Source organism: Rhododendron vialii, chromosome 3a (assembly GCF_030253575.1).
Source record: "Rhododendron vialii isolate Sample 1 chromosome 3a, ASM3025357v1".
In the NCBI taxonomy this organism is placed as follows: Eukaryota; Viridiplantae; Streptophyta; class Magnoliopsida; order Ericales; family Ericaceae; genus Rhododendron; species Rhododendron vialii.
This window is the reverse complement of record NC_080559.1, coordinates 15589854-15613584: the sequence shown is the minus strand read 5'-3', so window position 1 is coordinate 15613584 and position 23731 is coordinate 15589854. Positions and strand designations below refer to the sequence as shown.

Below are 23731 nucleotides of genomic sequence, written 5' to 3'. Positions count from 1 at the left end.
CCAACGTAGAGAGAGAGAGAGAGAGAGGCGGTGGAAAGAAGAGGAAGAAGAGTGTTTGAAACCTCAATTCAGTAGGTAATTTTCAGTCCCTTTTGCTTAATTTCGTGTATGCTCTGCATTATGATATCTGTTGCTGGACAGATTCGTACAGCTCTGAGTTTGTCTATTTTCTCACCCTTTTATGTCGAAATTTACTTGGGTTTCTTCATGAAATCTGAACTAGATTTGATGCTTGTTCTTTTGGCTTTGGAATCACTTGAAAAGGTTAAGAACTCAATTTACTGTGAATTTTCGAATGTTGGTCTGATCCTGAGAATCTGTTTTGTGACAGATTTGTGAATTGGTTGTGTTTGCCTATTTTTATCATCAACACGCTGACCATGTTTATTTTTTGGTAATTTTACTGGAGATGTCTCTATGTGTGTAGCATTTGCTGTAAAAATTTCAGAATTTTCTGAGTAGTATGGAAAAAGATAAAAATCATGAACCGAGCTGCTGTCAGATTCGCGTCTGTGCAGGCAGCAGACACGTGTTGGAAAAATGGGCATAACTTCTTGCTCGGGTGTCGGTTTTACGCACCGTTTCTTGATTCTGAAACTAGACTTACATACCTTTCTGAACATGGAAGGTTTGTGCCTTAGTTACTTCTAGGAAAACTCAGTTTCGGTTCTGAAGTTAATGGTTTGTTAACTCTGGAAATCTGGGCAGGTTTTGGAATTATGTTATTCATCAATGTTGCCATAGTAAAATGTACTTACTGGCTATGGGTCCTTATGAGTCTTAAACACTGATCAATTGGTGATGTTTTGGTATTAGAATTAATGGAAAAGATTGAGTATGTGATTTTTAATGAGCATTCGATCACAGGCTGTTCTGCAGAAACTGCAGAGTTGTGTTTCTAAGTGTGCATCTTTTTGACAGTCGTAACTTTGTCATTCGAAATCTATTTAGGACAAACTCTATATCGATATTGGTGTACTGAAAGTCTACTTTCTAATGGTGGTGGTTTCATGACCCAACTTTGATCCTATAAAATGCTACAGTCTTTTAAAGACAGGCTGGTTGTAGGATGTCTTGTTATTTTGGGAGTGTTGTTGTGTTTGAACTTCATGTATGTTATTCTTTGGCCATTGTTTAGTTCCTTATGAGCTTATTATTCTTGTGTTGATCGCTCGTTGAACTCATTACTAATACGGTTAAGCGTGTGGTTAGGTAACGAGCTGAGTAATCGGGAAGTGCCAAAACCGTAAGTTGGCATACTTCGGTCGACTCACAGGTGAGTGTGTTTGATATCTTATATCTTCAATAAGATGTTAACATGTCGGTTGTGCATCATGCTATGGTTGGTTTAGTTGTTGGCATGCATGATTGGTGTATGTTGATTGTACCCGTATAAGGTTTGTGGAGTGAGTCACACCTTGTCGTGGGCCGTGCCGTTCTATTTACGGTGAATGGGAGCTTGGTGTGCGGGACACAATACCTTGGGTACATGGGATGTGGCAGACGTGTCACTGCATGTGTTGTGAATATAAATTGTAGTTGTTCAGTTAGTTGTTTATGTTGAGTTTTATTGGATTTATTCTATATCTTACACACTCCTGGTTTTCTTTTGGATTGCCAGATAGCAAGGGTTTGTAGGATGGTCCACTACCGATCGGCGTTTTGGGGTTGGATTTAAGGTTGTTGTTTGTGTCGGTGGTAGTGAGTTGTCTTGTACATATTATCAACTCGTTTTGTAAAGGATGTTTTGCACTTTAGTTTGCCAAGTATGTAAAGTTATGGGTATAACGTCGACTCTTTTAATAATATTAATGTTAAGTCTTCCGCTGGTTTATTCTGAGTTAATATCTGTTGTTAAGTGATTGTTTGGTTGGCGTTTGGGAATGCCATGTGGCCGCGCCGACTCGGGCCCACAATGGGTGTCGTTTTGCGGGGCGGGGCGTGACAGATAACAACTTGACTAATATTAAAGAAGGATGATTATCTCGCCCTAAAAAGCTCAATAACTAATATGGAGGTCTAGCTTCTCAAATCTTGGAACCAGAGCCTCGCAAACCACACCTTGCCAACTTATCGGCCACTGCATTTGCCGATCGTCGAACGAATTGAAACCTGCATCTCTTAACCTGATGAGCCAGCCATCTTCAATCACAACATCCACTTCGGCCGGACATTGAATCTCTTTGTTTAAAATCCTCACTATCTGTTGAGATTCCCCTTCGACTATGATGGCATTCGATCAAGAGCCTCACGCCAAGCCCCTGCCTCAGTGCATGCAGCCGAGCTCTTCCCTCTCAATTTGGTCGATCTTGCAGCTACAAATCGACCGCACTTGTCTCACACAACCATCCTTGCACCCGCAATCTGACCGCGTCGTTCCGTGTCAAAAATATATTTATAAAACTGAGAATTAACTACTACTCCGTAGAATAGTGGTCAAGACCGAGTATCGTTCCAACGGAGATAGTATGGTTGAGTTACGCCAAATTCGATTAATTTTTAGATTAATTCGGGCAAATGAAGTTTGGTTGTTTGAATTTGGAGAATTTTTTAAACTAAGAGAAATAATTAAATGGAAAGTTTGTAACGATTGGAGAGAAAATCTAGGGTTTGAATCCACCTCAACCGCATAACTCCAACATGCATAGGCGAGATTAATTATTCGAATCAGAAGGGATTATTATTAGGGCTTGCAAACCCTAGCAATAATCTTCTAGAAAATAATTGAGTTGTTAAAAGGTATAGATTATCCCATAGCATGAACCGTCTCAGAAGTACGGTCTAGACGCCTAACGGCACGGCCCGTCTTACGAGTATAATCTATCTCAGAATTCCAACCACAATCGATGAAAATCATTGTATAACTCGTATTTGAAAGCATGCATACAAATACTCAATAGATTAAAACCATCAAAATCATTCCATTCAATTGAAACGGAAAGGGTTCTTAGTTATACAATTGATCCGAATAATAAACCTAAAACCCATACATAAAATAGAGTTACTTGATGCGAAATTTCATCTTCCCCCTAGACAAGGGATTTTGTCACGCCCCAAATCCGGGAGCATGACCGGCCGTGCACCATGAAGCAATCATGGGACACAAAGCCTAACTAAAAATATTTTTAAAAACTTGAAACAAATAAAGAAAAATAGGATATTTTATTACAATAAAATGCATAACTCCAAACTAATGTTTTTCTTAAGCAAATGACACAATATCTCATATTTTTCAATCTCTAAACTCGACAATGAACTGCCAATTAATAAAAGTGCGGAAGCTTTTTGACAATAGAAAAGAAATAAAAATGCAGACGTCCTAGAGGTCCAAACAGAAGGTCCCGACAAAGCCACATAGTCTACTATAACGCTCCATGAACAAACCTAAAAAAAATGTGGAATAAATCCGTCAGCTGACGGGCTCAGTGAGTAGTTAAGCATGCTAAGGGTAATAATACAAAGTGGCATACGTATAAATAAACGATAACAAGGGCTCCAAAGAAATGGTGTCAAATTAAGGAAGGTCGAAGGTTCAACGAATAATACTAACAAACTAACGAAATCAGTGGCTCAACAAATAGTATCAAAAGATGAATGACTGAATAACGAATTATCACAACAACAATCGAACAATGATAACAACCATTTAATACCAACATCTTGCTCAACAATATCGGAACGAGGAACAACAATAGTGAGGTAGTCCAAACCAAAGTGGGAACCATATTTACCAATTACCAATTATCAACTGCCAAATATTTTCTCAGGGCTTAGCCTGCTGGATCCAACATCGTACTTAAAGTCACCACAGAATGGCGCCTGGGACCTTTTCCCTAAGCCGATCCGGAATAGGGTCACATGGTATTTCACAAGTCTTTTCCCTATCCGTTGAGCACTAGAATCACAGGGTATTTCACAAGTCTTTTCCCTAGTGGCCAAAGTCGCCACGATATTTCACGGCTCTTTTCCTTGGACTTTTACAAATATAAACATAATCCATGGTCCCAAACACAAAAGAACAACGGCGAGCCGGAGTCACCTGCACCAGGAATATTCTCCGTGTCATTGCAGAGTCACAATAATATTATGGAGCAATAAGAAAAATATGGGCAATTCAACAATCGAAAATATCATCAATAAAACTTGTATGCCAAAGGGTACGTCAATCGTCAATAAATATGAGAGCGACGAATAAGAACATCACTTATCGAATTACAATGAGTAAACGAATTGTCAAGAACAGATAGGCTCAAGGAGAATCCAAAAGAAGGATCACATGCTTAACCACTCACCTTGATCGGAAGGATTGATCGCAAATGCAATGCTCGCATTCTCTGCTAATCTGAATTAAAAGAATATGTACACACATATTAACACTAAAAAGACCAACTACACAAACTGTAACTGTAATGCTTAAACTTACTACTATATAGTAATTTAATATTTAACCTACAACTAATTGCACTAGAAACCTATCCACCAACAAATCCTATTAACCTATTGCCACACATGTACGCACATGCAACTCACACCTCAACAGCATACGATCTTAACCCTTAATTTATACCCATTCACATGGGCTTCCAAAACTCATCACTGATGCTACAAAAATGTTCAATATACATACACATATATACGGCAGGGGGAGTAAAAGAGAAGGGGAAAAAGAATACAGGAACAAGATTGCTAACCTTCTCTTCTCGTCACAACCTCCGCAACATGTCTCTCTCTCTCTCTCTCTCTCTCTCTCTCTCTCTCTCTCTCTACAAGGTAGCCACGCCCTTTTTTTTTAATATGAAAGGATGAAACCCTACCTCTTGTATATTCTCATTCCGTAAACTGCCCACGTATATACTGATACTTTTCTAATCTAATTATACGTTCAGCCCGAAATTTCTCTTTCACATTCAATAATTACTCGTCGAGGAAAAATACCTAATTATAACCCAACTTAGAATTTCAATATAAATTATTCGAGTTGAGGAGAAACTATAAAATAAACAAGTGGACGATAACTGATAACTCTTTTATTTATTAGGAAGAAATTTGAAAAAAAGATTTAATTATTTGCATCAAAAATAATTTTTTTTAACTAAAAAAAAGTGGGATGTCACATCATTCCCCCCTTACAAAGAATTTCGTCCTCGAAATTTAGAAAAGTAGCTAAACCACAAATTAACACGACCAACTAATGAATTAAACCATGATATTTCTAGTAGATATGATAAAATGAATTGCACCTTGCCCCTCAGACGCATCAATATCATTTCCTCCATCTTCTTTTCCCTTACAACGAGCAGCTACATGTCCAGGTTGTCCACAATTGTAACATAACTTAGGCAAGCCATCACAACTATAACCATAATGAGATTTTCCACAACGATTGCATAACCACTCAATCTGCTCACTCCCATCACCATTTGACTGCGTTGGCGTACAAGTCCTCTTGTTAAAGTTACTACCCTTATTGCTTTGTCCTAATTGCCACCATTCTCTAGATCTCTTAAACTGGCTCTCCTCACTCATCTTCTCCTCTTTCAAATCATTCTCTGCTGTCAATGCTTTAGTCACAAGTTTAGGTATTGTCTTAATGTCAAGTAAAGAAACTCTCTCATGAATATCGAATTGAAGCCCCCTTTGAAAATGCCACACCTTATCTATTTCTTTTTCCACCAAAACTCCTACATACCTTGACAATTCATCAAACTTCTGCTGATACTCTGCCACTAACATATTTCCCTACCTTAAAGCTAAAAACTCAGTCCGTATTTGGTCTTTAACTGCGGGTGGAATGTACTTCTCCTCAAAATCTTTTTTGAAATTGCTCCATAATAATTCATTCTGCTTATCTTTGTAATGTTACTTTGCTGACCGCCACCAATGCTCAGCTCCCCCCTACAGCTTATATGCAGCAAAATATACCTTTTGGGCCTCAGAACAACCCAACACATCAAAGATCTTTTCCATTTGCAACAGCCAAGCCTCAACATTCAATGGCTTATCAGTCCCCATAAAAGGCGCTGGATTAGTCTTCAGAAATCTATCAAAAGTATTGCCTTTGTCCAATATCAGAGACCTTGATGCAGTTACCGGTGCCACTTGGGCCTGATGCCTAACAAATAATCCCATAAAAGTCTGAAAGGCCTGAACAGTAGCTATCGGGTCAACAGAACCTGTGGGTGCTCCAGAATTTGTAATAATTTCTGTAATTGATCAGTTGGATCCACAATGGGGTTGGCTAGATTAGCATCATTTTCTGTTTCAACTACATCATCAAAAACTTCAGCCTTAGCACTACCTCGGCCACGGCCTATTGGGTTGGCGTGGCCACGACCACGTGCTAAAGAAGTGGCCTGACCACGGCTGCCAACTGTAGGAGTGGCCCGACCTCGGCCACGAATTGTTGTACCCTCATTTGTCGACCTAGTATTACGACGTGGACGAACCATTCCCTAACCTTGAAAATATAATATTACAATCAATAAGCTAGATGCAGAATTATACAAACAAACAATGAACTCACAAGCCTATGGGACTCCGGGGACATTCACCTCATCTAATACAATATGCAATGACAAATGCAAGTGTAAAAATCGAAACCTAAGCTTTGATACCACCACCTGTAACGCCCCATGCAAATCATTGGCCCAATACCTTGATTTTGATCCACCAGCCACACCACATGGCCCAAAAACTTAAGCACAAGGTACTAGTAGTAGCCCACAAAGTTTGTTATATGCCCAATATCATCTATATGCACGACCATGTGGGCCTTGGAGTTTGGTTTGATTTGGTTGTTTGTTTGATTTGTATTGGTGATTATAACGCTCAACCCCTCGTGAGGGCGCAAGGCTATAAAGTTGGGGAGATTGTAACACCCCATCCCACGTTGGAAGTCTACATGGATGATCTTGGGCATATAACAAACCTTGTGGGCTACTACTAGTACCTTGTGCTTAAGCTTTTGGGCTATGTGGTGTGGCTTGTGGATCAAAATCAAGGTATTGGGTCAGTGGTTTGCTTGGGGCGTTACAGATTTAGCCGGCCATGAAAACGTGCGTAGCTTTTTCCTCAGCCGAATGGTCTCTTGTTCGCAGCCCTGTTCCATCCTTCGTTCTCTGTTATTCCTGAAGTCCCCAATAACGAAACTCTCTTTTTCCTTTTATAATGCTACTGCCGATTATATTTCCATAAAAGAAAAGACTTCTTTTCCTATTTCAACTCCTCGCTTTTATGGTAGTCCTTTTCAAACCAATTTCTTCCTTGTATATGCACTTAGCCAACCAATACAAGTATAAATCGTATTGTATTGCTACCAATTGCACTTCCATAGCCACGTGCACAGTAGGAGCATTTATAGGGCCCCTCTCTATTGCTATTTTATTTTTCCACCACCGAATACTAGCCAATTAATCTTTGCAGCAACTCTCCGTAAGACCTTCCAAACTGCACGTTTTTGCACCTATTGGTCTCAAGGCCTGCAAACACTGTAAAATACTAAATCACGTCAAGTAACAATGTAAACAAACCAACACGGCATAAATTAGAAGGATTAAATGGGTGCTTTCAGCACCTATCACACTCCCTAACTTACACTTTGCTAGTCCCTAGCAAAGAAAAGAACTAAACAACTAATGAAAGCAATGAAAGATAAGACATTTAAACCCTCGGGTGCTCCGGTAGGACGAGTTTAGTCTCGTAAAGGCACGAGAGTTATCAGCAATGAACACCCACAAACACGGAGACCCTTTCGACACAAAAATCGCAACCTGTCATGCAACTCATCAACATATCAAGCAGAGGACATAAAGCTTCCACAAAGATATAGAAAGGCAAACATAGTTCCAAAAGCTATCACTTCAACAAATAAACTGTGGCACTTAAGCTTAGCGTGTGTGAATGCGGGCCTTAATCACATATGAACAATAACCAACCGCTCTCTCCGGACCAAGCCTCAACTTCAATTCTCACTGTGTCATGCACTCACAAATGAAATAACTCGAAACAAGGTGCATTATGAACTCTCAAGTGTGCGATTAGAAGGTATGTAAATGGAAAGCAAAGTACCTCGCACACAAGACACGAAAAGAACGCTTTATATAGTAGATACACAATCTCATGCACAAAATGCCAAGCATTGAAACTCTCCATCAATCAAACCTCAACCCAACACCCCTAAGATCAAACAGGACTTTATTCAAGGTTATAGCATTAGGGATGAGATAATGTATCAAGGCTAGGGTAAAAATAGATTCAAGTGTGAGGGAATAGGTGAGTATTTTAACTAAACAGGGCAAATATGTAATATGTACCCAGCTAACATTAATTCAACTCCATCTTATCTCTCCTTCTAACCCTTCAACATCTTTCAAATACAAAGCAACAATTCCTCTCTCTTTTTTCAACTTATTAGTGCCCCTTTTTCTCTTTTTTTTTTTGTTTTGTATTTTGTTGTGTTTCTTTTTTTTTTAAGGGATACCACCATGTCAAGCGCAAAATTCAAATACTACCCAAAAATTAACCTCTACAATCTCGCCCTTCTCCAAACACAATATGGAAGGTAGAGCTAACCAAGAAAAGGCTAAATGTACAAGGCTCAGTGTGGCTCGCAAGGGATAAATGTGAACACAAAGGAACGAACTGGCCCAAATATCAAGAAAGTGCCTATAATCCTCTCCCAGGGGTGTAACATCCATGTGACAAACCAAAATCAAGAGATATTATTATGTATTCAAGTCCAACACTCGGAGACCAAAACTAATGAGATTGACAACTCGGCGACCAAAACTAATGAGATTGACAACAAATGTGTTTCTTTTCATGACAAACAAAGAGTTTAATTGACACCACTCCAACAAAAGCTCAAGGCACGAAAGTTCACTCGGGCATAAGTCTCCACTAATCATAGCCTTTAAGAACAGTAAAATCACAGCTCACAAGCAATCAAGGCCCAACGTGCAATGTGCAAAAATGCTAAGACAAAAGTGCCAGCAGTCTAGCAAGTGAAACTACTCTGCCAAAAAGATATTGAAATGGTAGCAGCATGCTTATGCTCAAGTAATCAATAAGCGAGCACAACAAACAACAATCTCATGCAGAAAGGCTCCTATTTTTTTTAATTTTCAGTTTTCTCAATTTTGTCAATTTTTTTTTTAGGACTCTAAACAAACTATTAAAGAAAGCACTCGAAGTATTCCCTACCCGCCCCCCCCCCCCCCCCAACTTAAACTAGTCACTACCCTCAGTGATTGCAAAGACCCTAAAAGAAATAAGACAATTAAAAGAAAGAGGGAGGAAAGATATTACCTCGAATGGAGAACTAAGCCGAAAAGAGTATGGCGGCCGAGAGGCCCCCCAACTTGAACGAAACAACGTGCAATGCGTTAGTCTCCACCAAAACAAGATACGAAAATAAATTACAAAACTAACTGACAAAACAAAAACTAAGCAAAAAGAAAATAAAACTTATGAGATTGCATAAAAAACATAAACAACAATTAAAATCCACCATTTTCTTCACGCGAAAGACACGGCTTCTACTTTTCTCCTTTGTCAAAGACTGTGGTTCCCTACTTGTTGGAAAAGCAATATGCGTAGGATTCAACGATATCTTGAGAAGTGGTGCCATCATCTAATAGGCTGTCACTCCCTCTGGGGCTGCCAGATTCCTTACCCACCACTCGGCTTATGAAGCAATCTCCACCAAGCTGGACACTAAAGTCAGATGGTTCAGACAGATTTCTCGCTGCTAACTACGCGCCTACCGCCAGACCCAACCTCCTAAGTACTACATACATAGCTTTGACAAGGTGGCTATACTAGACCGTTGGAAGCCGTTCGAGCATGACAAACACTAGAGGTATCTCATCCTCCATGGATTTGAAGTCTCCTTGACTGCATTGAAAACTCAATTATTTGGATAAACCGGATCAACTAAGTCAACTTCCTCAATCACCTCCTCATTATAAATACCTTCCACATATGGTTTTAAACGTTGACCGTTAACCTTAGAAACTTTACCATCCTGTGGATCTTTAATTTCAACCGCCCCATGGGGAAAAACTTTTTGAATTATGAAGGGCCTATCGCATCTTGATCTCAACTTACCTGGAAAGAGATGCAAACGAGAATTAAAAAGCCACACTTTTTGATTTGGTTCAAAGGATTTTTGGACAATATGTTTATCATGAAAAGCTTTAGTCCTATCCTTGTAAATGCATGCACTCTCATAAGCATCATTACGCAATTCCTCTAGCTCACTCAACTGGAGACGACGATGAGACCTGGCAACAATCATAGCAAAATTAAACTTTTTAATGGCCCACAACGCCTTATGCTCCAACTCTACGGGTAGGTGGCACGCCTTACCAAAAACCAACCGGTAAGGAGACATGCCAATAGGAGTTTTATATGCAGTTCGGTAAGCCCACAATGCATTGTCTAGTCGTGTTGACCAGTCTTTGCGATCAGTCCTAACTGTTCTATCAAGAATTTTCTTTATCTCCCTATTTGAAACCTCAACTTGGCCACTAGTTTGCAGATGGTAAGGAGTCGCCACCTTGTGGGTGATAGAATACTTACGCACTAGTGCTGCAAAATGCTTATTAACAAAATGGGTACCCTCATCACTTATGATTGCTCTCGGACAGCCAAACCGACTAAAAACGTTGGTCTTAAGGAATTCGAGCACCACTTTATGATCATTTGTTTTCATGGCCACCGCTTCTACCCACTTAGACACATAATCTACCGCCACAAGAATATACGTATTCCCAAAAGAATTAGGGAACGGTCCCATGAAGTCTATGCCCCACACATCAAATAACTCCACCACTAGAATGGAGCTCAATGGCATCATGTCCCGATGGGATATGTTTCTGGCATGCTGGCATCGAAGACACGTCTTACAAAACTCATGGGCATTTTTAAATAAAGTCAGCCAATAAAAGCAGCTTTGTAACACTTTTGTCGCCATTTTCTTCCCACTAAAATGTCCCCCACATTCAAGAGTATCACAAAATGTCAAAATACTATGATACTCACACTCGGGGACATAGCGCCGAATCACTTGATCCGCACAATACTTAAAAAGTATTGGATCCTCCCACAAATAATGCCCAACCTGAGAAAAGAATCGGTTCTTATCAAGACGGGACCAATGCGAAGGAATCTCACCAGTGGCTAGGTAATTAACAATAAAAGCATACCACGGAGGCCGAACTTGCGACACCTCAAACAATTGCTCATCGGGGAATGAGTCATGGAGAGGCACAGTGTCACATGAGGAGTCAACAAAGATCCTCGACAAGTGGTCGGCCAAAGAATTTTCGGAACCTTTCTTGTCCCGAATTTCAAAATCAAACTCTTGTAGCAACAGAATCCATCTAATGAGCCTAGGTTTCGCATCTTTCTTAGAAAGCAAGTGACGCAATGGAGCATGATCAGAATACACAATAACCTTAGACCCAAGGAGGTACAACCTAAACTTGTCTAATGCAAAAACAACGGCGAGCAACTCCTTCTTCGTAGTGGTGTAATTCAATTGAGCATCGGAGAGGATTTTACTCGCATAATAAATTGCATGGGGAACTTTGTCAACCCGTTGGCCAAGGACAGTGCCAACTTCGTAGTTGGACGCATCACACATGATTTCGAAAGGTAATGCCCAATTGGGTGACCTCATAATAGGTGCAGAGGACAGGGCATCTCTCAACTTGACGAAGGCCATCATGCATGCCTCGTCAAACACAAATGGCACATCCTTGGTGAGGAGATCGCACAAGGGTTTAGCAATCTTGCTAAAATCACGAATAAAGTGGTGGTAAAAGCCCACATGCCCTAAAAAGGATCTAATCTGCTTAACAGAAGATGGGGGAGGGAGTCGCGAAATTAAGTCAACTTTAGTTTTATCCACCTCAATCCCCCTCGTAGACACCACATGTCCCAACACTATCCCCTTTTGAACCATAAAATGGCTCTTCTCCCAACTTAGCACTAAATTTTTCTCAATGCATCGCTTAAGCACCTTGCTCAAGTTGCGGAGACAATCATCAAACGAGGTCCCAAAGACCGAAAAGTCATCCATAAAGACCTCGAGAAACTGCTCCACCATGTCAGAGAAAATAGACATCATGCACCGCTGAAAAGTAGCGGGTGCATTGCACAAACCAAATGGCATACGCCGGTAAGCGAAAGTGCCAAAAGGACAAGTAAAGGTAGTTTTCTCTTGGTTTGCAGGGTCGACGGGCACTTGATTGTATCCAGAATAGCCATCTAGAAAACAGTAATAGCTTTTGCCCGCTAACCGCTCTAAGATTTGGTCAATGAAAGGCAATGGGAAGTGATCTTTCCTAGTCATGGAATTGAGCTTACGGTAGTCAATGCAAACATGCCACCCCGTGGTGACGCATGTCGAGACAAGCTCACCTCTCTTGTTCTCGACCACAGTTATGCCCGACTTCTTGGGCACCACCTGAGTGGGACTCACCCACTTACTATCCGCAATGGGGTATATGATACCCGCATCCAAAAGTTTCACAACCTCCTTCATTACCACCTCTTTCATATTCGGGTTCAACTTCCGTTGCATCTCACGTGACGATTTGGCATTCTCTTCGCAATTGATGCGATGCATGCACACGGAGGGATCAATACCCTTCAAGTCTGCCATAGACCACCCTATCGCACTCTTATACTGCTTAAGTATCTTAACCAATTGACCCTCCTGTGTGACAGAATGGTCAGACGCAATAATAACCGGAAGGGTGTCATCGGTACCTAGAAACACATACTTGAGATTAGTCGGAAGTGGCTTCAACTCAAGTTTCGGTGGAGCCTCAATAGACAGAGGGGCGTTCTCATTAGAAAGTGCAGAAAGAGGTTCAAACTGCGCTGTCCACTTTGGAGGTGAATTTTTAAGTAACAGATTCACCTCCTCGATGGACTGATCAATATCATACTCCTCATACCCAAAGTGTGCCAAACAAGCGGCCAATGGGTCATCGGTCAAAACATAAGGTAATGCCTCCTCCACCAAGTCCTCCACGAAATCGACTGCTAAGCAGTCTTCCTCCACTTGAGGGTGTTTCGCGGCCTTATAAACATTAAGCTTAAGGGTCATGTTCCCAAAGGTCACGTCCATCTCTCCACTCCTCACATGAATATTAGCATTTGCGGTCGCCAAGAAAGTACGGCCAAGAATAATCGGAGTCTGAATTTTGAGGGTTTGCATCGATTTTGTGTCAAGGACTATAAAATCAGCCGGAAATTGAAAATCATTAACCTTGACAAGAACGTCCTCAACTACTCCACGGGGCACCTTAATGGATCTATCAGCTAATTGCAAGGTAACCGACGTGGGCTTCAACTCCCTAAGCCCCATTTGTTCGTACATCAAGTACGGAATCAAGTTGACATTAGCCCCTAAGTCTAAAAGTGCGCGCTCTATGGCATGCCTCCCAATGACTATATCAATAGTCAGGGTACCAGGATCTTGCAGCTTAAGGGGAGCATCAGATTGAAAAATAGAGCTCACTTGCTCGGTGAGAAGGACCTTTTTAGACACATTGGTTCGGCTTCTCCTCTTTTGAGTACAGAGGTCCTTCAAAAATTTTGCATGAGTTGGGATTTGTTTGATCGCATCTATGAGTGGGATGTTAACGTTCACTTGCTTGAATACCTCAAGGGTATCCTCCATAGGTGCTCCCCTCTTAGGAAAAGGAGATGGTGCATTCGAACATGATGGGAACGGGGCTTTAGGCACATAGGGTGGTACCTTAGAGCCCGCTGACACAGAAGTGGGTGATGCAGGTGTGACTGGAGGGTTTCCCTCCTTACTCTGTGAACTCTCCTCCCCAAAGTCATCGGGGTCGGAGGGAGCCAAATGCTCCTTCGATTTCGCTTTCTCTGGTCGGGTTTCGACCTCTCTCTTATTGCTCAAAGTCATGATTACCTTAGCATCAGCAAGAGGCAAGTCATGAACCACAAACTGTCCTCCAGGGGGTTGGACAGGCTAACTAGGCAACCTACCTTCTTCCCTACGATTAAGTGCATTGGCTATTTGACCCACTTGGGTCTCGAGCCGCGATATGGATTGGATATTAGAACGCACTTCCTGTTGGGTATCAGTTAAATGGTCAAGCGCTTGCAGCACCTTGTCCTCGAAGGATGGATCCCGCGAGGATTGGGTGGGTGCTTGGCGGTTTTGTGAGCGATAGGCAGCTGGATTAAACGGAGTATTAAAAGGCCTAGGCTGTTGAGTAGAGGAACTGCCCTGCTCCTGCGATCTCCACGAGAAATTAGGATGCTTAGCCCACCCTGCGTTGTAAGTACTAGAATACGGATCATTACCTGGTTATGAGAAACCCCGTGCATTAGCGTACCCTTGTGCAGCATTAACCTGCTCCTCCACAAAAATAGAGAATTGTGGGGCCACAGGACAATCAGTGATGAAATGGGCTGGACTAGCACATAAAGAACATGCCTCCTGAGAAAGTGGAGGCTGTGAGGTGGCCGGTCCCATACAAAGGAGCTTTTCAACCTTTTCAGTCAGTATTTCAACTTTGGAATTGAGGTCGTGAGATGGTTTAATCTCATAAATACCTCGTGGCTTATCAGAACCAGTAGTGACTAACTTACCTCTCCTCTCAAAAGAAACATTTTGTAGGGACCCTTCGCTCATAGTTTCAAACAATTTCCAGGCTTCCGCTTCACTCTTAACCATCACAGAGCCTCCACATGAGGCATCAACCATCACACGATGAGGCGGAAGCAGCCCAGAATAAAAACTTTGTACTAATTGCCACTTAGATATGTCATGGTGCGGACACTTACGAATGAGATCCCAATATCTCTCCCAAGTCTCATAGAACTGTTCATTCTCAGCTTGTTGGAAAGTGGTAATCTCCTGCCGAAATCTGAGTGTTTTTCCTATGGGGAAGAATTTCTTAAGGAATGCCGCACTCATTTGCGCCCAAGATGTTATAGAATTAGTTGGCAAAGTACTAAGCCAATGTTTGGCGTTCCCTGTCAAAGTGAATTGAAACAAAATCAATCTCAATGCATCCATCAAAAAATTATGAATTAAAAGCGTGGAACTGAGGGCTTCAAATTCAGTGATGTGTTGATATGAATCCTCTTGAGCTTGCCCTTGAAACTTAGGGAGCATTTGGAGTGTACCGGGCTTAATCTCATACTGATTAGCCGCGATTGCGGGTAATCGTACACATGATGGTGTAGTGTAAGCCGTGGGGGCAAAGTGTGAGTTGAGAGGAACGGGGTTTGGTACCACAAGTGCTCCATTAGCATCATCTGCCATTGTGACTAAGTTGGTCTTTTTGTGAACCCTACGTCTCCTATCTAAATCCAAATTAAGAGGTAAGAGATCGGATTCCAAAGATCGACGACCAAGCATGCAAGTTCAATACCCCACAGGTGTAAAAACGGGGTACTTCAGACACATACACTAATTTGCCAAAAAGAAGAACAAAACTCATAGTGGGTCAACAAAATCGCTTTATATCATGGCACCGGTTCTCCACAGTGATCTTTGCTCGTTTTGTTACCTCGTAACCTGTAGCTAAGAGTACCAAAACTAACAAACAAAATTAAAGTAAAAAAAAAATGAACTAAACTAAAAACGTGTTGAACTTATCCAACCGTGCAAACTGTCCCCGACAACGGCACCAAAATTTGACCGCGTCGTTCCGTGTCAAAAATATATTTATAAAACTGAGAATTAACTACTACTCTGTAGAATAGTGGTCAAGACCGAGTATCGTTCCAACGGAGACAGTATGGCTGAGTTACGCCAAATTCGATTAATTCTTAGATTAATTCGGGCAAAGGAAGTTTGGTTGTTTGAATTTGGAGAATTTTTTAAACTAAGAGAAATAATTAAATGGAAAGTTTGTAACGATTGGAGAGAAAATCTAGGGTTTGAATCCACCTCAACCGCATAACTCCAACATGCATAGGCGAGATTAATTATTCGAATCAGAAGGGATTATTATTAGGGCTTGCAAACCCTAGCAATAATCTTCTAGAAAATAATTGAGTTGTTAAAAGGTATAGATTATCCCATAGCATGAACCGTCTCAGAAGTACGGTGTAGCCGCCTAATGGCACAGCCCGTCTTACGAGTATAATCTATCTCAGAATTCCAACCACAATCGATGAAAACCATTGTATAACTCGTATTTGAAAGCATGCATACAAATACTCAATAGATTAAAACCATCAAAATCATTCCATTCAATTGAAAGGGAAAGGGTTCTTAGTTATACAATCGATCCGAATAATAAACCTACAATTCATACATAAAATAGAGTTACTTGGTGCGAAGTTTCATCTTCCCCCTAGACAAGGGATTTAGCCGGCCATGAAAACGTGCGTAGCTTTTTCCTCAGCCGAATGGTCCCTTGTTCGCAGCCCTGGTCCGTCCTTCGTTCTCTGTTATTCCTGAAGTCCCCAATAACGAAACTCTCTTTTTCCTTTTATAATGCTGCTGCCGATTATATTTCCATAAAAGAAAAGACTTCTTTTCCTATTGCAACTCCTCGCTTTTATGGTAGTCCTTTTCAAACCAATTTCTTCCTTGTATATGCACTGAGCCAACCAATACAAGTATAAATCATATTGTATTGCTACCAATTGCACTTCCACAGCCACGTGCACAGTAGGAGCATTTATAGGGCCCATCTCTATTGCTATTTTATTTTTCCACCACCGAATACTAGCCAATTAATCTTTACGGCAACTCTCCATAAGACCTTCCAAACTGCACGTTTTTGCACCTATCGGTCTCAAGGCCTGCAAACACTGTAAAACACTAAATCACGTCAAGTAACAATGTAAACAAACCAACAAGGCATAAATTAGAAGGATTAAATGGGTGCTTTCAGCACCTATCACAATCCCTTCCGCTGGCCTTCGCTGCATGCATCCACACCCCGCAGTGGCGTAGCCAGGATTTGGATTTAGTGGGGGGCACCATATACCATTAGGCTAGGGAAATTTAATTTCCTTTGGGCAAGATGTAATCAAGTGAAATGCATTTTGTATGTCTATAAGTAAGTTTAGCACAAAATCAACCAAATGAATGAAATTTTAAGAGTAGATATATTAAAACTCTTCTAATATTATAAAGCACCATAGTAACCATTATACACTAACACTAACCAAGAGAACCTTAAGCTATGTAAGTGTGAAAGTGAAAGAAAAAAAAAAGAATCAATAAAACAACCAGATAGATGAAAATTCATAGAGAAAACAGAAAACCAGTACTCATCAATGGCTAAAAAATAGCATATGCATTAATACATGGAACAGATTTGTAGGGCAGTGCTTTCATAAAGGGAAAGAAAACATGAAGCATTACTCTTACATAAGAGACATATAGTAGTATATAACTAAAGGGGATAAACTAGAATAGTTCCTAAATATTGTAGGCCAATCTGTAATTATTAAAAGTAGAATGGGGGCACATGCCCCCACTGGTCTTCATGTAAATCCGCCACAGACGCCCCCGTCTTTGTTAATTTTGACGTACCCATCTAATGGAGCTACCCATAAACCACTGCCCCGAGCTGCATTACCACTTTGTCGATGACTCACTGCCCTTTCCCTGCATCCATCGATTGATCGAACAAATTTCGTTCTTTATATATATATATATATATATATATATATATATATATATATATAACAAGGGAGGGATTTTTTCCAATATAATATTTGTTCCCAAACAAATCTCAACCCTCCATTCTTAAAAATCCAATGGTCTAATTTTATCCCTCTCACAAACTAACTTTTGGATGGCATTTTCGTAAATAGTGTGTCATACTGGGGCTAAGAACAAAAATGGCATTTCAGGAAATATCAATAAGATTTAGGGCAATTCTATAAAAGTGGCAAATGGCATTTTGGTAAAAACTCTGCTTTTGTTTTCAAAATTTGAAAAACACGTACATATTCCTAAAATTGCTTTTACTTTCCCCTTTCTACCTTCTCTCTTTCTCTCTCTCCGAGGAACAGAGTTCACCTTCTCTCTCTCTCTCTCTCCGAGGAACAGAGTTCACGGAGAAGGTCTCCGGTCTGAACGAATGAGGAGCTCACCATGGTGGAGCGCAACCTCCTCTCCGTCGCCTACAAGAATATCATGGGCGCCCGCCGCGCCTCCTGGCGCATCATTTCCTCCATCGACCAGAAGGAGGAGTCCTGCGGCAACGCCGTCCATGTTGCCGCCTCTAGCCCTCCTCGATCTACGAGCTGCTCGATTCCAAGCTCATCCCGTTCGCCACCTCCGGAGACTCCGGAAATCACTTTTGGTAAGTTCTACGAAATTATTTTCTCAAGTTTTGTGATTTTTATTGTTACTCAGGCTTTGGAGTTCTGTAGTTTGTGGTTGTGCTAAAGTGCATGGTCGAAATTTTTGGCTTCGGAGTTGTGTAGTTCGTGGTTGTGCTAAAGTGCATGGTCAAAATTTTTATTGTTACTTGCTCACCACATGTTTGGTAAAAGTCCACAATGGAAGCAATTCCTGAAATTGACCACATGGTGGATAGATACAGAGAGATAGTTGATGAGCACATAGTGGTTATATTTTCTTTCATTCGAAAATTTTGAAATCGAAGGCAATCTGGATTGTGGCTTTCAGTCAAGGGCCAATTTGAACCCATACATATACTCTTAGAAAACTACCAATTAAAAAAAAAGTTCCTTAGAAAATCCATAACTGTACCAATACTCTCATGTAGGCAGGTAGAATGTTACTTGGAGCCTAAGTAGGACTGGCTGTGAGAAGCTATAGTCATTCTATTTTGCTTTCTACAATCTACTTTGATTAGTAAGCTGTAAACTAGAGTATTGTCCTTGAGTATTAATATTAGTTCGTTGGCTACAAGTTTCTTCGTTTGTGTATTTTGGTTAGGTTATTCTAACCAGTTTGTGCATACAGTTTTCTTCTCTTAGCAAGGACAATGGGAATTTGAATCCTCACGCTTTAGGAAATGGAGAAAGAAATGGTGTGGACACCATTGAATAGGTAAGTCAGTTGGTTCATTTGTTTGAGAGATTTTAGATGTGAAGTTTACTTTTAATTTTTGGTTGTTTGCTTTGGTTTCTTTTATCATCGGCCTTATTACTCAAAAGTATAGATTGACACCATTGAATATAATTCCCAAAGCTGTGGATGGAAAATCGAGTGCCACATTGACTTTCATATACAATCAATCATTACTTCAATTTTTTTTAAACTTTGAGTGCAGAGTGCATCTGGTCCATTTCCCCTTCTCCTTTGTCTCCCATCGGCATGGGAGCGAGGTCAAGGAAGGACTAGCAGAACACTCTTCTATCTCCTCTTTTTCTCCATATCTACTTCTTCTCCTAATCTTTTACGGACACCACCATACCTACACTGCCCAAACTGCAACATTGACTGTTGAGTTCGTTTTACAGATTTTGGGATTTGGAATTAATTGGATGTATGAATTGGGTGTATGAAAAATTTTCTTTTGTGTAGTATCGGTCTGTCTTGGCTCTGCGTTTGTTTGCCGAATTCGCATGATTTTCTCTTTTTCATGTTCATCATTGTAGGGTCTTGGTATTTGTGAAATTTTATTGGGAATAAAGAAATGAGTCGAAATCCCTTGGGCAAATATGAATTTTGTTAGTACTTTTGTTGGCTATTTTTTCATTTCTTTTTTAGATCTTTTTGTCCCCTCCAAGAGTTGATTCTTTTGTGCATTTGTGGCCTTCTTGAAGTTGCATTAGACATAAACAGTTCTAAGGGAGAGAATGCGTAGTATATATCCAAAAGAAAATTCCTTTTCTTTCAATCTTGACTCTCCAATTCTACACATCCAAGGGTCCAAAAAATGTCCCTCTCACAAACTAACTTTTGAATGGCAGTTTGGTAAATAATCTGTATTTTTTAAATGTCAAAAGAAGGAAGTGGTTAAGGGCTAAGATTGAAACCAGGAGGCTTCATGGTTGAGGTTTCAAAGCCCTAGCTATAGTTTTTGTGAGGTTTGAATTCTTCTCCTTATTTTTTCCGTCTCTTTTTTCAGTTTAAGGAGTTTTATCGTTCACATCCAGCATGGCATGATCTTTTTTTTTATCAGAAATTGGTGGTTAACAGGGTGTTTGGCGAACCATCAATCCTGCCAAAAGTCGACCACTTCTGTTGCTCTCAGAGGAAATCGTTGGGTGGCCAAACCCATGCATTTCAAGAGAATCTAACAGGTATAGCTTTCCTATTAATTAGATGATTTTGTTTTACATCTAATGGCTCATTTGATGTTCCATTATTGTAGACTTTACATTGCTACTTCTGAATCATTGGGTATCGGCTTGATTTACTTGCCATGGCCCGTTAATGTACAGAAACACTTTCACAGTTTTTGTATAGTGATTTGTGCTATACTTTGTAGCAATTTTCATGTTCGGATTTGAGAATAAAAAATCATCATTGGGTACACATTAGACAATGCAGACCATAATGGTGGTTATGCACTGCACATTCTTCTAAACAAAAATCATCAAGTTTCTTTAAAATGTTGATAATAGCGGTCATTATACGAGCTAATTTTTGTTTGTCCCAATTAAATGTACTGCATAAGACCTTAAGCAAAGAGGAAGAAACGGCTTAAAGAAGACACAACTTCTAAGATAAAGTCATTGGTCGATGAGGTAAAGTGAGGTTGCACTGGCCTTTATGTCCATGTTCTTCTGGTCTGTTCTTTTGCTATGGGAATATTGACCTAGCAGATCTTTGCAACATATTGTATATTGTTAGTCTTACCTCTTAAGAAAGGTTTCCTCTCTTGAGCAATTTTGTGACTTTGTGGAGGTTTTTGATGTGGGAGGAAGTGCATAGGTAGGGTTTTTCTTTGTGTTCTTTCTCTCCTTTAGATGGCAGTCTACAGCTATCGCAATTATCTAAGATTCTAAATTGTTGGAGGGCCTATTTGTTCTGTCTATTAGCACTAGCATAGATTACTATCTGTAGCACTCCTGCATATACAACATGCAAAAATTCAGTGAAAGAGTTGGTGTGCTAAAATTACGACAATCCTGCGTAATTGTGTTCTTTTCTTGAGGTGTTGAATGGCTTTTTTTTACCGATACCTTCTGTTGAAGTCTAGGTGCACTAATCATCAGAGATTTGGAGATCATGTATAATCATTGCTCTCTTTTTGTGTTATGGTCTGTGCCCATGGATTACTTTTGTGTGCCATATTGGAAAAAGAAAGAATCATTTTATGGCATCCTGTGTTCATATTACTCCAACATTGCATTTTGGTTGTACCTTGCTCAGCTTTTGGAATAAAACTTACATTCTCCATGCCAAATGCTTTTTGGTAATGATTGATGAGTCAAAGTCAAACCGCTTGCTAATTCATATCCCGTGGGACTTTGGTATAGGGGAAGTATGAACAAGAGAAGAGCGGTCGGATACATTTCAACAACTAAAACTGAAGGTTGGAGAGATCTTCAGTTCTTGACAGATCAAGCTTGAAGCTCAGCTTGCATTTTTTCCTTATGGTCTTAGCTACTGTGCTTTTACTATTTTTAATGAATGACTTTTTGTCTTTTGGATATTCTGCAGATATCAAAAGAGGAAGGTAGATTGAAGAAGGATGAAGAAGAGAAAAAAGAAAGTGTGAGCATGAGGAGCAGTGGGTGCCTTCAAGAAGGTAATTTTTTGAATCCTTCAATTTATATTTTCCAACACGGTCGTCTTTAAGATTCCTAGCTATGTTCTTTGTTCAATTTATGTGTCCTCGCTTTTGTACAGTAGATTGGCATATTAATATGCACTTCACTTATTGCATATCGTGCTTAATGAGCTTTCTGCCCTTGGCTTTTAATTTTTTTTAAACTTTATACACTGGCATGACTAAAACACGGAAGCACTTTTCACTGTAAACTGTAGACGAAGGGCTACAAAAGGCTACCAAAAGAAAGTCAGCTTCATCCCCAAATCTGAAGCAGTAAGCCATCTACATTCTCATCCTCCCCCTCGCCGTCTCCATAGACGTTCTCTTTTGTTGTCTTTCCATTTCCTTGCTTTGTTTATTTCAATTTTTTCCTTTTTTCTGTTTACAGTTAGTATTGCCGATTGCCATGGTCTTCAGCAGTATCTACCCGTGCATGTTGAGGAGGCATTGCACTTGCGAGAGATCGAATATGCAAGTCGAAAATAGGTATGGTTTTGGTTTTTAATACAAAAGTTTTTTATTTAGACATGTATGTAGTCGCTCTTGAAACAAGATTTCTGAATAGTTAACCATCCATTGTTATATGGATTTAAAGCACGTCTAAGCTCCACCAAGTAATACTTCACAAAACTTCAACCTTTTGTATGTTCGAAGTGCCTGACAAAATGTAGAGCATTCTATGCTTTAGTTGTAGTGGATTCAAAACGGGGTGCTGTATGATCTCTTTAGTCCATTCAGGGAGGTCCGACGAGAAATCCAACACTGTGGTCCTTTTTAATAAAAAATTCAACATTCTTTTAAATTTAATGGGCACGCCCATATGTGTCGTCAACATGGTGCATGTCTCCGGAGTGTCCAACACGTGACATTTGTTAGTTTAGCATATTTTTTGTTAACATGGAAAGCGTACCTATGCTAAGACTTGATGTGCATTCGAGCCGCTACGGATTGTATGATTTTTCTGTAAAAAACACGAGCATTAGCCTCAAAAGTATAATGGCCCCATTGGCTTTCTATAATACACATCAAATACACAAGATTGATTTGCATTCTTTGACTCTGGCAATTCTTCTATGAAGTATAAAAATAAAATTCATATTTTGCCTCTCATCTTAAGCTTGTATTAGGTAACCCTTCTTACTGACATAAATATGATTTTTATTTTATTTTTTCAGATGTCAATGATTTTGGAGATGGAGCTATTGGGTCCTTTGTTAGACTGATGAGGTCAATAGTAAAATAGAGTAGTTGGTTTAGATTGGTACGAGCCATAGCACATGCAATTGTACAGTTTCTTTGATTTGTATTCCCTAACTTAAAAAAAATTGCTTGATTGAATTGGAATTCAATGCACTAAATTTTGATGATCCTATGTAGAATTTTTGAGAATTGAATGCGCCAGGGTTGTTGGTCAGTGCATTTGAATTAGTGTCTTCAGGCATAGGCCCATTTGCTATTAGAATTATATCTTAGTTAGCATTCTTTGGGGGGGTTTGATGAATGTGTAAGTTTTTTGTATCTAACTTAATTGATGAATTGTTCGAACTGCTCTATGCATATTTTGCGGGGATTAGGGAGGTTGAAAGAACAAATCGTTATGCAGTGATTTAATTTGCTTAGATTATGATCATTTTTTTTTTTTTTTTGTGAAACTTAGATAGCTCTTTTTTTGTTGTTGACATCTTCGAAATTCACTGAATTTTCAAATTGATTAGATGTACTCTGTTTGAAGCTTATTTAAAAAATCTTTTCTTGAAAAAGACAGGTTTGCTATTGGGTTGGTTAGAAGCATATAATGGTAATTCAATTTAATTGTTTTCAAAACGTGTTGCGCCGTGCCTTCAGGCACGGGCTCATCCACTAGTATATATATATAACAGGCTACAACATTAGTAGCTAACACCACATATTTTTGCATTGAAAATGGTCGTCTAAGATTAGTCAATGTGCGTATAAATTGGCCCAGCCAAACACATGAGTTATAAATGAAAAGAAACAGAAAGCACCACAAA

The 23731-nt window shown here is 39.9% G+C and overlaps 2 protein-coding genes and 1 non-coding gene across 8 annotated transcripts; 2 read left to right on the top strand and 1 right to left on the bottom strand.

The window, feature by feature from the left end:
- Positions 1–14011: 14011 nt before the first annotated feature.
- LOC131321145 (uncharacterized) lies at positions 14012–16698 on the bottom strand. Its single transcript, XM_058352152.1, has 4 exons — positions 16584–16698; positions 15178–15357; positions 14365–15024; positions 14012–14316 (listed from the first exon to the last, which is right to left on the bottom strand). The coding sequence occupies exons 1-4, from the start codon at positions 16696–16698 to the stop codon at positions 14012–14014; spliced, it is 1260 nt and encodes a 419-aa protein (XP_058208135.1).
- On the top strand, positions 14811–14917 carry LOC131321426 (small nucleolar RNA R71). The gene has a single exon (XR_009198472.1). It is a non-coding gene; the product is annotated as a small nucleolar RNA R71 (small nucleolar RNA).
- Positions 16699–18053: 1355 nt separating the features above from the next.
- On the top strand, positions 18054–23091 carry LOC131318699 (uncharacterized). Of its 6 annotated transcripts, none has more exons than XR_009197791.1 (7): positions 18054–18326; positions 18956–19042; positions 20138–20241; positions 21608–21695; positions 21935–21992; positions 22108–22205; positions 22895–23091. XR_009197791.1 is itself a non-coding variant. In XM_058348635.1 (4 exons), exons 1-4 carry the CDS (start codon positions 21578–21580, stop codon positions 22902–22904), a joined length of 306 nt encoding a protein of 101 aa, XP_058204618.1. In that variant the 5' UTR covers positions 20294–21577; the 3' UTR covers positions 22905–23091. The 6 variants fall into 6 exon arrangements, 1 of the variants encoding a protein (XP_058204618.1); XR_009197789.1 differs by having other exon boundaries at positions 18956–20025; XR_009197790.1 differs by lacking the exon at positions 18054–18326 and having other exon boundaries at positions 18818–19042.
- Positions 23092–23731: the final 640 nt, after the last annotated feature.